Source organism: Stegostoma tigrinum, chromosome 2 (genome assembly GCF_030684315.1).
Source record: "Stegostoma tigrinum isolate sSteTig4 chromosome 2, sSteTig4.hap1, whole genome shotgun sequence".
NCBI classification, from domain to species: domain Eukaryota; kingdom Metazoa; phylum Chordata; class Chondrichthyes; order Orectolobiformes; family Stegostomatidae; genus Stegostoma; species Stegostoma tigrinum.
Window position 1 is genome coordinate 106,531,070 of NC_081355.1, and position 14,402 is coordinate 106,545,471.

At 42.6% G+C, this 14,402-nt stretch overlaps 1 protein-coding gene across 4 annotated transcripts in view; it reads left to right on the forward strand.

Moving 5' to 3' along the window:
- The window catches only part of ctnnal1 (catenin (cadherin-associated protein), alpha-like 1), a 311,456-nt gene that overhangs the window by 161,658 nt on the left and 135,396 nt on the right, over positions 1-14,402 (forward strand). Inside the window, exon 2 of one of the 4 annotated variants that reach the window (XM_059638321.1) lies at positions 4,319-4,523. The exons of 2 other annotated variants lie outside the window; for them this stretch is intronic. In XM_059638321.1, coding sequence (XP_059494304.1) covers positions 4,515-4,523 — 9 coding nt within the window. In that variant the 5' untranslated portion in view covers positions 4,319-4,514. Of the gene's footprint in view, positions 1-945; positions 1,025-4,318; positions 4,524-14,402 lie in introns of those variants that run through there. One more of the 4 variants, XM_048554141.2, reaches the window with a different exon arrangement.

Consider the following 14,402-nt stretch of genomic DNA (forward strand, 5'->3'; position numbering starts at 1 on the left):
GTTAAACCACAGAATTCCATTTAATTTCACAAAGCTTTTGTTTAATTTGTTAAATCATTTTAAGGATGCTTTGGGGTCTTCACACACAAATTTCATTGTCACATCAATGCACAGAGAAGTTTGCTTGGAATTTGGATTCCAGAAATGTAGTGCAAACAATGTATTTAGTATTGAAATAGATATTATTGTAACATTCTAAATTTTTTTTAATGTCACCATCTCCATCCACACAGTTTTAACATTTGGAGATTTTAGCTAAGATGCAAAGATATTTAAAATGTTGCTCATTGTAAATTGCTTGCTTGAATGAGTAAATAAATCAGACACTTTTTTTATAGGTTGCATATTTATTATTTTCTGAAGTTTATTCACAACAAATCTTTGAGTTCTCAACATAAGAGAAATGTTCTAAGATTTATAACAGCAAAAACAATGCAGTAAAAGAAACTTAAATAGGCAGATCTGCATTCATCCGGACTGAGTTTGGTTGGAACGGGCCGTACTTGAAATCAAAAAGTGATTGTCACTTCCAATGAGCAACACTTGCCAGGTGCGCTTGCAACACTCTTTTGAATGCGTGCAGAATGATGACATAATCTGTGTAATCCTTTAATTTCTTTTACTGTGAGATCAAAGGATAGTGGATAATTGAGGCTTTAATTTGGGAAGGGATTGACTGTGGAATCAAACAATGAAAGTAATTTGAGGACCAAACAAGTTTAGCTTTTCCAGCATTTTTTTTATATAACATGTTACACAATGAGAGATTACAACTCTGAATTTGGGTTAAATTGAGAGACAAAAACTAACTTATTTGAAGGTAATTTAAATTATCTGCATTTTCCAGAAGAGTAAAACCGAACTGTAGCGTTTAAATAGAAAGGGATATTCTGGCTTTAGCAGGACCTGAGCTGTTTGGAAAGAGCCTGAGCATGGAGAAGGATGCAGACAGTACAACAGGGCAGAAAGCAGCCTGAAGATGTTCTCATGCAGCATTGGACACGCTTTTGTACAAATTGGACAGGTAGGGAGAGGTTCTGTATCTACAAAATGTCCTTTTAGATACTTAATGAAAATGCAAAGAAGGCAGTGTAGCCATACAGACCTAAATACAAGAAGAAGAATAATGATCTTGCATAGCTGGTCAATAGATCCATACAAAATCACACACTGCTCTGTTCACCACTATCCCTTCACTCATTTACCAACACTGTCTATCATGTATATCTGATATCTAACATTTATATCCCCATTGTTGTGCTGTAGGTGTCACACTCCCATCTCTCAGCTTCTACACACGTTTAAACCTGCTTTGAACTCTGAAGGGCATACCATGCAGTAGTCAAAATTAGGGATGCAAATCTTCAATTAAAAGTTAATTTCAAAATTATCAGTTACATTATCTGTCCCAAGTGTCTGATCCAAAGTGGGATTTATGATGTAAGCTATCCCTAAAACTGGAAATCAGTTACTCATTTTGCTATCATTTAAACTTAATGTTAGTAGACGCTCATGATAAGCAATAAATGGTACACAGAATTTCAAGTGTTGGCACACTAGTTTGTTGAAAACTTGCACTTTGTATTGAAATTTTTCTATTATTTGAGTTAATTGTCCTTTGTAAGAACGTTATGGGGCAAAATCAAGACAAAATTGCAAATGGTAATGAGCTAGTCACTTCAAACAAATCCCATAATCCATACAGAATTATGAATATTTAATGTTTGTCAAAGAATCAAACACTTTAATACAATTTATTATACAGATATCTCTCTAGGGACTGATATTGATTGTGTGGGGGAAAGGGGAAACACTGGAGGCATAACCAGTTCAGAGTTCTCCAGAATGAGTTGACTAGTGCATTTTGCAGGTTGAGAACTTCGATTTGAGGCTACCAGAATTGGCAGATCCTCATTGCATGCAGCAGAATTTATTTCTGAATGAGATAATCAAGCAGCATCTGCTCAACTATAATCTGCTCAGTGGCGCCCAGTTTGGGTTCCACCAAGGCCACTCAGCTCCTGACCTCATTACAGCCTTGACTCAAACATGGGCAGAAGAACTGAATTCCAGAGGTGAGGCAAGAGTGGCAGCCCTTGATATCAAGGTGGCATTTGACTGAGTGTGGCATCAAGAGCTCAAAGCAATACTGGAAACAGTAGGTATCGGGGGAAAACTCTCCGGTGATTGGAGTCATACCTGACACATAGGAAGATGGTCGTGGTTGTGGGAGGTCAGTCTACTCCGCTGCAACGCATCTCTGCAGGAGTTCCTCAGGGTGGTGTCCTAGACCCAACCATCTTCAGCTGCTTCCTCAATGACCTTACCTCCACCATAAGGTCAGAAGTGGTGATATTTGCTGATGATTGCACAACATTCACCATTCGTGACTCCTCAGATACTGAAGCAGTCCATGTTCAAATGCAACAAGATCTGGATAATACCCAGGTTTGGGCTGACAAGTGACAAGTTACATTTGCGCCACACAAATGCCAGGCTATGACCATCACCAATAAGAGACAATCTAAGCACCATCTCTTAACAGTCAGTGGTGTTACCATCACTGAATCTCCCAGCATCAACAGGTTAGGGGTTAGCATTGATCAGAAACTCAACTAGACTCGCCACATAAACGCAATGGCTGCAAGAGCAGGACAGAGGCTAGGAATGCTGCCGTGAGGAACTCACTTCCTGATTCCCCAAAGCCTGTCCGCTGTCTACAAGGCGCAAGCCTCCTCACTTACCTGGATGAGTGCAGCCCCAACAACACTCAAGAAGCTTGACACCATCCAGGACAAAGCAGCCTGCTCAATCGGCACTTTATCGACAAGCATCCACTCACTCCACCACCGACTCTCAGCAGCAGCAGTGCGTACTATGTACGAGATGTGATGCAGAAATTCACCACAGGACCTCAGACAGCACCTTCCACACCCACAACGACTTCCATCTAGAAGGACAGGGGCAACAGACATTTGGGAACAACACCACCTCCTTTCCCTCCAAGCGACTCACCATCCTGACTTGGAAATATAATGCTGTTCCTTCACTGTTGCTGGGTCAAAGTCCTGGAATTCCCTCCCCAGTGGCATTGTGGGTCAACTCACAGCAGGTGGACTGCAATGGTTCAAGAAGGCAACTCACCACCACCTTCTGAAGGGCAACTAGGGACGGCCAAGAAATGCTGGCCTGCTAGCAAAGCTGCACCCCACAAATGAACAGATAAAACTAATAATCAGAGAGCTTAACCTGTGTAATTTATTCTGACAAATTCAACCTGAACCTATATACACAATAAGTAGTTTAAACATTCTCAAATGAATTCACAGTAATGAAATCAAATAAAAATTGGCACCAAGCCACCTCAGGGGATCTTAGGTAATCAAATTTTTACCCAAAGTGTTGGCCTTTAGGGAGTATCTTAAAGGAGGAAAGAGAAAGAGAAATAGAGGAAATTTGAGAGCTTAGAACTGAGGAATCCGAAAGTAGAATGGAGACTGTGGTGAAAAGATAAAACCAGAGATGCTCAAAACCCCCAAACTGGAAGAGCACAGTGATCTTTGAGGAAGCTGCAAAGGTCAGAAGCTGCAAGGTTGCAAATGTTTTGAAAACATTTAAAATTGAAGTTTAGACAAGCTGAGACCCAAAGGTGGTTGATGGCTAAATGGAACATGACTTAACTTAGTATGTTTTGAATGAGGTTATATTTATGGAGGGGGCAGTGCAGGAGGCTGACTAGGAAAGTATGGAATAATCTACTGTAGAAGTGACAGAGGTCAAAGTACATGGCCTTGGTGACATAGAAGACAGCAGTAGTCAGTAGCTCAGCTAAATATTAAATAATATGCCAAAGTTGAATTTAAAAAAAAATGTTTTCGAGGTGTGCGTGACACTGGTTAGGCCAACATTTATTGTTCCCTTGAGAATGTGGTAGTGAACCGCCTCCTTGAACTGCTGCAGTCCATAGTCTTAGTTACACTCGCAGTGCAGTTAAGAGGACGTTGACCCAAAGAGTATGAAGAAATGGTGCTATAGGTCTGAGTCAGGATGGTGTCTTGTACAGAAGGGAATTTGCAGGTAGTGGTACTCCCATATTTCTTGTCATTTTAGACCATGAGGGTTTAATACGGCCTTGTGGCATAGTCAAGAAGAGGGATAGATCGATGATTAGGGAATTGATTTTGTGATAGGACTATGGCTTCTTCCTTCTCAATATTTTATTGCTTATCTGATGTTGGATGTCTGGAAGACCGATGAAGTTGGGCGTGGTCAGTAATCTTGTAGAACCTGACCTGATTTCAGTTTCTGCTTCTCAAAGGGAAGGATGTCGGATGACAAGTTCAAAGACATTGAAGATAGAACTGGATGTGAATGGGAGGAAATCGTGTCTATGATTGAATTGGTACGAATGGAACCTGGAAATTACAGTCACGCCAAATGGAACAAGGGAGGAGATGTAGTGAAGGTGTCAGATGTAGTAAACTGTGTCAAAATTTACTGACTGTTAGAAAAAGATGCAAAAGGTTAGTAACAGATGATGTGACTTGTGACTCTATTGCATAAAAAATAAAGCATTTTCTCTTCAGTGAGCTATTTTGGATCTACTGTTATGAAAACTGGTGATTGAGATCCAGTTATGTCACTACAACCTGATTTCCATATTATAGGTCAATTATGGTCCCCAATTTAGCATGCGCTGGTGTTAATGGGGTTTTCCAGTTATTGGTCCTAATTAAATCCTAAATAATGGTGCTAAAATCTGATAAATTTCACAAAGTCAATCAAATCAATCCCAATACCTTGAAATGATTACCTTCACTCACTGCAAGTTGCCTCAGATCACAGTAAGTCCACGCCAGATGCAATCTCCCTAGCCTTACACTCATCCCTGGAACTTTTGGATACCTAGGACACCCACGTCACACTCCTATTTATTGACTTTAGGTCTGCCTTCAACACCATAATTCTAAACAAATTCATCTCCAAACTCTGACACCTAGGACTCTGCTCTCCTTTCTGCAGTCTCGACTATCTGACCTGCAGACTGCAATCAGTAAGGATAGTTGATAACACCATCTTCACAATAATTCTCAACACCGGTGTCCTGCAAGGCGGTGCACTCAGCCCCTTACTGTACACCTTATTCTGTCACAAACATGTGGCCTAGTTCAACTCCATTTACCGATTTGCTGATAATTCATTGTGGTGGGTCAGATCTCAAACATCAATGAGACAGAGCACAAGAAAGAGATAGAGAGCTTAGTGGCATGGTTCAAAGACACCAATCTCTCCTGCAATATCAGCAAAATGAAGGAGCTGGTCATTGACTTCAGGAAACAGGAAAGGACACGTCCCTGCCTAGTTCAATGATGCTGAGGTAGAAGTGGCTGAGCGCTTTAAGTTGCTAAGAGTAAATATCACCAGGAATCTGTCCTGCCTCATCCATGTTGATGCTATAATCTAGAAAGAACACCAATGCCTCCAGTTCTCTATAAGGCTAAGAAAATTCAGTGTGTTCACAATGATTTTTACCAATTTTTTTATAGATGCAGTATAGAAAGCATCCTATCTGGATGTGTCACACCTCAATATGGCAACTGCTCTGCCCAAGACCACAAGAAACTGTGGAGCGTTTTGAATGCAGTCCAGTCTAAATTCTGCATCCTGTTCTGTTACCCTGATACACTTCTGTAAGGTTTTACTTATTTGGATAGCACACAAAACAATACTTTTCACTGTTTCTCAGTACATGTGACAATAATAAATCAAATCAAATCATTGAAATTCAAGAGATAACAAGGTGTAGAGCTGGATGAACACAGCTGTCCAAGCAGCATCGGAGAAGCAGGAAAGCTGACGTTTCAGGTCCAGACCCTTCTTCAGAATTGGGGAAGGGGAATGGGATTCTGAAAGAAATAGGGAGAGGGGAGAGGCGGATAGAAGATGGATAAAAGAAATTCGAGATCTTTTAGAAGCCACGTTATTTCCCTTCCTTCTTATTTAACAGTTCTGGGGGAGGGGGTCTATTTAAAGCTAGGAATATTAAAACCATTGTCCACATATTAGCCGAACATTTAAATTTCCTTCAGAAATGGTCATGTTACGCAGGAACCCAAGTTTTTGCTTGGTTCTGAGTATTTGGAGATGTCACCTAAGTTTTGGACCTTGAAAACGTTTGGTCTTGCCATATCTATAACATGAGTGATCTTAGTCTTGTATTCTTCACTTGTGGTTAAGCTTGGTATCAGTGTTCCTCTTAATGTTGGCTGGTATTTCCTGACCTGTACTCCACCACCATCTCCCTTTCACATTTCGACAAATGGAGTCAGAGACAAATGGAGAGATAGCTACCACAATGAAAAATAAATGTTGAAGCTAAATCAATAGATCAAGAGTGGGACGTAAGGGAATGCATGATACAAAAGGTTACACAGGAAAGAATGACAAGCAATTGAAGAAATTAAGACTCTTTCCAATGTTCCTATGAGACCATGTGTTGTTGTTCTTCATAAGCAGTTAAAAGGCATGTTAAAACCTGCATCTTAATGTATGTAGAGGAGATAATGGGAACTGCAGATGCTGGAGAATTCCAAGATAATAAAATGTGAGGCTGGATGAACACAGCAGGCCAAGCAGCATCTCAGGAGCACAAAAGCTGATGTTTCGGGCCTAGACCCTTCATCAGAGAGGGGGATGGGGAGAGGGAACTGGAATAAATAGGGAGAGAGGGGGAGGCGGACCGAAGATGGAGAGTAAAGAAGATAGGTGGAGAGAGTGTAGGTGGGGAGGTAGGGAGGGGATAGGTCAGTCCAGGGAAGACGGACAGGTCAAGGAGGTGGGATGAGGTTAGTAGGTAGCTGGGGGTGCGGCTTGGGGTGGGAGGAAGGGATGGGTGAGAGGAAGAACCGGTTAGGGAGGCAGAGACAGGTTGGACTGGTTTTGGGATGCAGTGGGTGGGGGGGAAGAGCTGGGCTGGTTGTGTGGTGCAGTGGGGGGAGGGGACGAACTGGGCTGGTTTAGGGATGCAGTAGGGGAAGGGGAGATTTTGAAACTGGTGAAGTCCACATTGATACCATATGGCCACAGGGTTCCCAGGCGGAATATGAGTTGCTGTTCCTGCAACCTTCGGGTGGCATCATTGTGGCAGTGCAGGAGGCCCATGATGGACATGTCATCTGGAGAATGGGAGGGGGAGTGGAAATGGTTTGCGACTGGGAGGTGCAGTAGTTTGTTGCGAACTGAGCGGAGGTGTTCTGCAAAGCGGTCCCCAAGCTTCCGCTTGGTTTCCCCAATGTAGAGGAAGCCGCACTGGGTACAGTGGATGCAGTATACCACATTGGCAGATGTGCAGGTGAACCTCTGCTTAATGTGGAATGTCATCTTGGGGCCTGGGATGGGGGTGAGGGAGGAGGTGTGGGGACAAGTGTGGCATTTCCTGCGGTTGCAGGGGAAGGTGCCGGGTGTGGTGGGGTTGGAGGGCAGTGTGGAGCGAACAAGGGAGTCACGGAGAGAGTGGTCTCTCCGGAAAGCTGACAGGGGAGGGGATGGAAAAATGTCTTGGGTGGTGGGGTCGGATTGTAAATGGCGGAAGTGTCGGAGGATAATGCGTTGTATCTGGAGGTTGGTAGGGTGGTGTGTGAGAACGAGGGGGATCGTCTTGGGGCGGTTGTGGCGGGGGCGGGGTGTGAGGGATGTGTAGCGGGAAATACGGGAGACGCGGTCCAGTCGCTGTACACCTGCATTCCGCATGGAGATGGCCTCAAGGCCCTCCGCTTCTTCCTGTCCCGCAGGCCCGACCAGTCCCCCTCCACCGACACACTCATCCGCCTAGCTGAACTCGTCCTCACACTCAACAACTTCTCTTTTGACTCCTCCCACTTCCTACAGACTAAGGGGGTGGCCATGGGCACCCGCATGGGCCCCAGCTATGCCTGCCTCTTTGTAGGTTACGTGGAACAGTCCCTCTTCCGCACCTACACAGGCCCCAAACCCCACCTCTTCCTCTGGTACATCGATGACTGTATCGGTGCTGCCTCTTGCTCCCCAGAGGAGCTCGAACAGTTCATCCACTTCACCAACACCTTCCACCCCAACCTTCAGTTCACCTGGGCCATCTCCAGCACATCCCTCACCTTCCTGGACCTCTCAGTCTCCATCTCAGGCAACCAGCTTGTAACTGATGTCCATTTCAAGCCCACCAACTCCCACAGCTACCTAGAATACACCTCCTCCCACCCACCCTCCTGCAAAAATTCCATCCCCTATTCCCAATTCCTCCGCCTCCGCCGCATCTGCTCCCACGATAAGACATTCCACTCCCGCACATCCCAGATGTCCAAGTTCTTTAAGGACCACAACTTTCCCCCCACAGTGATCGAGAACGCCCTTGACCGCGTCTCCCGTATTTCCCGCAACACATCCCTCACACCCCGCCCCCGCCACAACCGCCCCAAGAGGATCCCCCTCGTTCTCACACACCACCCTACCAACCTCCGGATACAACGCATTATCCTCCGACACTTCCGCCATTTACAATCCGACCCCACCACCCAAGACATTTTTCCATCCCCTCCCCTGTCTGCTTTCCGGAGAGACCACTCTCTCCGTGACTCCCTTGTTCGCTCCACACTGCCCTCCAACCCCACCACACCCAGCACCTTCCCCTGCAACCGCAGGAAATGCTACACTTGTCCCCACACCTCCTCCCTTACCCCCATCCCAGGCCCCAAGATGACATTCCACATTAAGCAGAGGTTCACCTGCACATCTGCCAATGTGGTATACTGCATCCACTGTACCCAGTGCGGCTTCCTCTACATTGGGGAAACCAAGCGGAGGCTTGGGGACCGCTTTGCAGAACACCTCCGCTCAGTTCGCAACAAACAACTGCACCTCCCAGTCGCAAACCATTTCCACTCCCCCTCCCATTCTCTAGATGACATGTCCATCATGGGCCTCCTGTAGTGCCACAATGATGCCACCCGAAGGTTGCAGGAACAGCAACTCATATTCCGCCTGGGAACCCTGCAGCCCTATGGTATCAATGTGGACTTCACCAGTTTCAAAATCTCCCCTTCCCCTACTGCATCCCTAAACCAGCCTAGTTCGTCCCCTCCCTCTACTGCACCACACAACCAGCCCAGCTCTTCTCCCCCACCCACTGCATCCCAAAACCAGTCCAACCTGTCTCTGCCTCCCTAACCGGCTCTTCCTCTCACCCATCCCTTCCTCCCACCCCAAGCCGCACCCCCAGCTACCTACTAACCTCATCCCACCTCCTTGACCTGTCCATCTTCCCTGGACTGACCTATCCCCTCCCTACCTCCCCACCTACACTCTCTCCACCTATCTTCTTTACTCTCCATCTTCGGCCCGCCTCCCCCCCTCTCCCTATTTATTCCAGTTCCCTCTCCCCATCCCCCTCTCTGATGAAGGGTCTAGGCCCGAAACATCAGCTTTTGTGCTCCTGAGATGCTGCTTGGCCTGCTGTGTTCATCCAGCCTCACATTTTATTATCTTAATGTATGTAGTTGTATGAAGATTGGCGAGCTGCCACCTGGAGTATGAAAATTGTTGTAGCTTTTAATTTTCACCATCAGAGTATGAAAAGGTGTATTAATCACTTTATACAAGACTGTTTATTGTTATTTTATTTCTTCTAACTATTTAAGAGCCAGAAAAGAGATTGTGGGAATTGTTTTTAAAGTCCAGTTAACTGAATTAATCTGTTAGCTGAAGCACTTTTTGTACTGTAAATCCTTATTGAAAGCTTGGCATGATGCCACAGTTATCATGAGTAACTTCTTTCTCTACCATGTAGCATAATTCATTTTGTAATCGCTTTAATTCCTAAACTGAACACTTTTGAGATAATCAATTAAATGCATTTTTGTTTTGGGTTGTAACCAACCTCCACTTGTTTATAGTGTGAGAGGGAGAAAAAGCATGTACGTAGTTATATTATAAAAAGTATTATGTGCAGATCTCAGGAGAAAACTTGTGCCCTAATAAGGACATTTTAATATGTTGGCTGTGTCCATACAGTTGTATCTTTAAAGAACTGATATCTTCATGTGCAATTATTTGGAAAGTGTTTATTTGTATGACTTTCCAAACTTGTCTTGTAATTATCTGAATCAGTTCCAGTATCAGACTGCTTATGGTGCATGCTGCTCATGGCTTGGCTTCTCTGAACAGCCACTCAGAAGTTTCTCCAAAGGACTGCACTGCTTTAAATGGAACTGACTTGCATAACACTGTTGTTATCTTCTAAGTTATGAGCATAATATTCATGTTAGGAAGGATAAGGTAACTTGAAGAAGTAGTGACACTCGGCTCAGGATAAATGGCAGTTGCAATCTTTAAGGTTGAATTTCTGACATGTGAATTTGTGTTTTTTAAGAAAATGCAACAGTACTCCACCATGGACTAGACTGCTTATTAGTTTAATGATGAACATAGCTATGTAGGAACAGGATTAGGCAATTCAGCCCACTCAGCCTGTTCTGCCATTTAATATGATCGTGCTAATTGAACACTTCGGTGTTTTTTCTACCCGCACTGTCTCCATAACTCTGTATACCAATTGGGAATCTACAAATCTTTACATTATACATAGTCAAAGATTACACCGGGGTAGAGAATGCCAAAGATTCACAACCCCGAACAATAGAGTTCCTCCTCATCTCAGTCCTAAATGGCATCCCATGTATTTTTAGATTGTGTCCCTTTGGTTTTAGATTCTCCAGTCTAGGGGAAACATCCTGCCTGCATCTACCCTCTCCAACCCTTTAAGTATGTTTTAGGTTTCAATTAGACCACTATCCATTCTTCAAAACTCGAAAGAATGGGGACCCGATTTGTCTAATCTCTCTTTATAGGACAGTCTGTTATCTCAGGAGCAAGTCTCGTTAACCTTTATTCCACTCAGAAAGGATAGTATTATCATAGACAGAGGTAAGGAGACTAAAACTGCGCTGAGTACTCCAGAAGCATTTTAACCAAATTCCAATGCAATTGAAACATAAACACATTATGCAAATTGATTTTCTTAATCCCTTTGGCTGGAGTTACCCAATTGAACAATTAGATTGGTAAGAAGAGAAGTGAAAAGAAATATATGCTGAATGGTCTTTTTCAGAATAATATGAAGAAATAGAGAAATCAGCCTGACTAATTGCTGGAATTGATATATATGCATACATAATATATGGTATATCTCACTACTTCAGGACTTCCGAAAGTACTGCATAGCCCAACATCCTGTAATGTAAGAAATGATGTGACTGAGAGATGAACATTAGGAGAGGGTCGATAAATGTGGAGCTGGAAAAGCACAGCAAGTCAGATAGCATCTGAGGAGAGGGAAGTCAACACTTTGGGAAACACTGAGGCTCAGACGGACCTTGGTGTGCATGTCCACCATTCCTATAGGATAACAAAGAAGTAGATTGATTGGTTAAGATGGCTTGTGGGATATTTGCCTTAATTAGCCGAGGCATAGAATTTAAGAGCAGTGAAGTTATGCTGGGAATATATGAAACATTGGTTAAGCCACAGCTACATTATTGAGTGTGGTTCTTGAATCCACATTATGGGAAGAATATGAATATACCAAAGAGAGCGCAGAGGATGTTTTCGGGGCTGGAGAGTTTTAATTATATTGGGTAGACTGAGGTTGTATTCCTTGGAACAGAGGAGATTGAGTGGGGACGTGACTGAGTTATGTAAATTTATGAGGAGCATTGATAGAGTAGATAGGAAGGATCTTTGTCCTTGGTGAAGGGATCAGTGACTGGGGCCATAGATTTAAGGTCAGTGGCTGGAGGTTTTGAAGGGAATGTGAGTCATTTTTTCATCCAGAGTGTGGTGGGAATCTGGAACTCATTGCCTGTAGGGCTGGAAGAGGCAGAAACTCCCATGACATTTAAGTATCTCAAAGTACAATGGCACCTTGATCAGATGGGCCTATGGGCCGAGGAGCGACAGGTAAAGTTTAATTTCGATAAATGTGAGGTGTTGCATTTGGTAGGGCAAATCAGGACAGGACTTGTACAGTTCTGAGGAAGAGTCGGTGGATTTGAAACGTTAACTCTGATTTTTCTTCACAGATGCTGTCAGACCTGCTGAGGTTTTCCAGCAATTTCTGTTTTTGTTCTTGTACGGTTAATGGGAGGCCCTGGGCTGTGTTGATGACATGTATATGGTCACAGAAATTTGAGGGTGCATACATGAGGATCAATGGTCGGCACAACATTGTGGGCTGAAGGGCCTGTTCTGTGCTGTACTGTTCTATGTTCTAAAGAGACCCGGGATGCAGGTGATTAGTTCCTTTAAAGTGGAGCCACAAGTAGACAGGTTGCTGAAGAAGGCATTAGGCATACATGCCTTCATTGGTCAATGCATTGAGTATACAATTTAAATATATATATAAATTGAGCTAAAATTATACTCATCATCCTATGTTAATAGATAATAGGAATTTTGGATGCGTTGTGCACAAAATGGCTACAACTTTATTCCTCTTTATTTCAAGAGTAATCTTCAATCAAATAAAATAGATTTTAGAAAAGTACTGAATAAATATAGATGAAATCAAAATGGCACATAACTGTAAAGACTGCAGTTTTCTTTTCGACTTATCTGGCAGTTCTTCCTGTATCATCAAGTCGGTAAAGGCCTAAACTGTAAATTTTAGAATAATGTATTATATTGTTTTCCACTAATATGAGGCCACTGAAGTAAATATTAATTTGGTATCAAAATAACTAATGTATTTTATGCAGTTTCCATAGAAAATTTTAATTAAACTTAGGTGAATATACTGACCCTCCTCTGTTTCATGTATGAAGAGGATTGCTGAAATACGTATTTACATTGACTAGGTAATGTGCAGACTCTGTAAATTTGTTTTTATGTATAAATGTGTTGACATTTCTTACAATCTTGGCAATATATTAGGAAGAGTGAGTTGACTTTTCTAAATCTGCATTTTTAAACCCTTCATGGTTTTAAAGCATTTGTATGTTTGCTAAACGCATGAATAGGTTGCAGGGCTAGAGGACAGGGCATCCCTGATATTTTGTGTCCCTGATTTTTGCTTTGTTACTGTGGTGTTGCAGCTGTCAGTTCAAATTTTGGCCTGTCGGGTTGTTAGGACAACATCTCATTAAAAAAATTGCTTAAAGTAATTTGTGTCAGAGTTTTGTTTAACTGCAGTCTGAGACAGGGCAAAGCCTTTCCTCTCGATGTATTGCTTTCCTCACACCATTTCTGTGCCACAGGCACATCTTGCTGATCATTATTTTCCAGAGCTGGAGGTGAAGACGACAAAAAAAGTGTGTCCTTCAGTTTTATTGAACTATATCTGTCCCACCATTGTCATTAGTACAGTGCAGAAGGCATAAGTGACTCCTGTGATTGCCTCCCACACATGTGGCACTACCTCCAATCTCTTTTGACAAAATAATTTCTGGTTAGTTTTTTTGTGGCTGACTCAGCGCTACAATCCACTTAAAGGAAAAATCTAGACTCCTGTACTGTGAACAACTTTTCAATATTGCCCATTGTTACTCTAACATTGAACATCTTTGGCAGGGGATAGTGGAATACGGACCACGAAGCAGCGAAAGGTTTTTAATTTAGAAAAGCATTGTGTGTCTGCACAGACTTGATGGGCCGAAGGGCCTGTTCCTGTGCTGTACTGCTTTTTGTTCTTTTAGGTCTGCTTGAGATTATAGGTCTACTTGATCTGTGCGTTTATGTAAATATATTTCACTACTAGGACAATTAATTGGTCTTTGTAAATTTAATGGCTTTTATTCGAGTCACGATTTTAGTTGCAGTAATTAAAATAACCAATATTACATCCAAATATTCATCTTGGTACTTGTGATATATTCCTAAGCTTCTGAACATGTGGTGAAATAGGTTGAACTGGCTTTGCATTTTTGCCTTTTATTACCATTGCTGCCAATTTAATGGCAGTAAAACAAAGTTAATTGTGTTATGTTACTATTAACTTGATTAATAAGCAGACAAATAATTGCAGCAGCTCATTTGTTTTTAGCAATTGAAAGTTCTATTGACTATGGAAATGGCTATTTGAATGGAAAAGATCCTCTGGGTGTGTGTGTGTGTGTGGGGATAAAGGGTTGCTGACAGTAAGTAGCAGGTGTTATTCACAGGAGTGTTGATGTTTCATTGTGCATATCAGTTAATGAGGAGATATAGTATTGTGATTGAGGCATAGTTCTTTACTATTTTCCAGTCAGAATATGATAAGGTAAAATTAATAAACCAGTGTTCATTGTAATTCATCATTATAATGATGATAGAAGAGTGAGATCAGAATAAAGCAAATTATTAGCAAAAATACTGTTGTAAAAATCTGAAACAAAAAT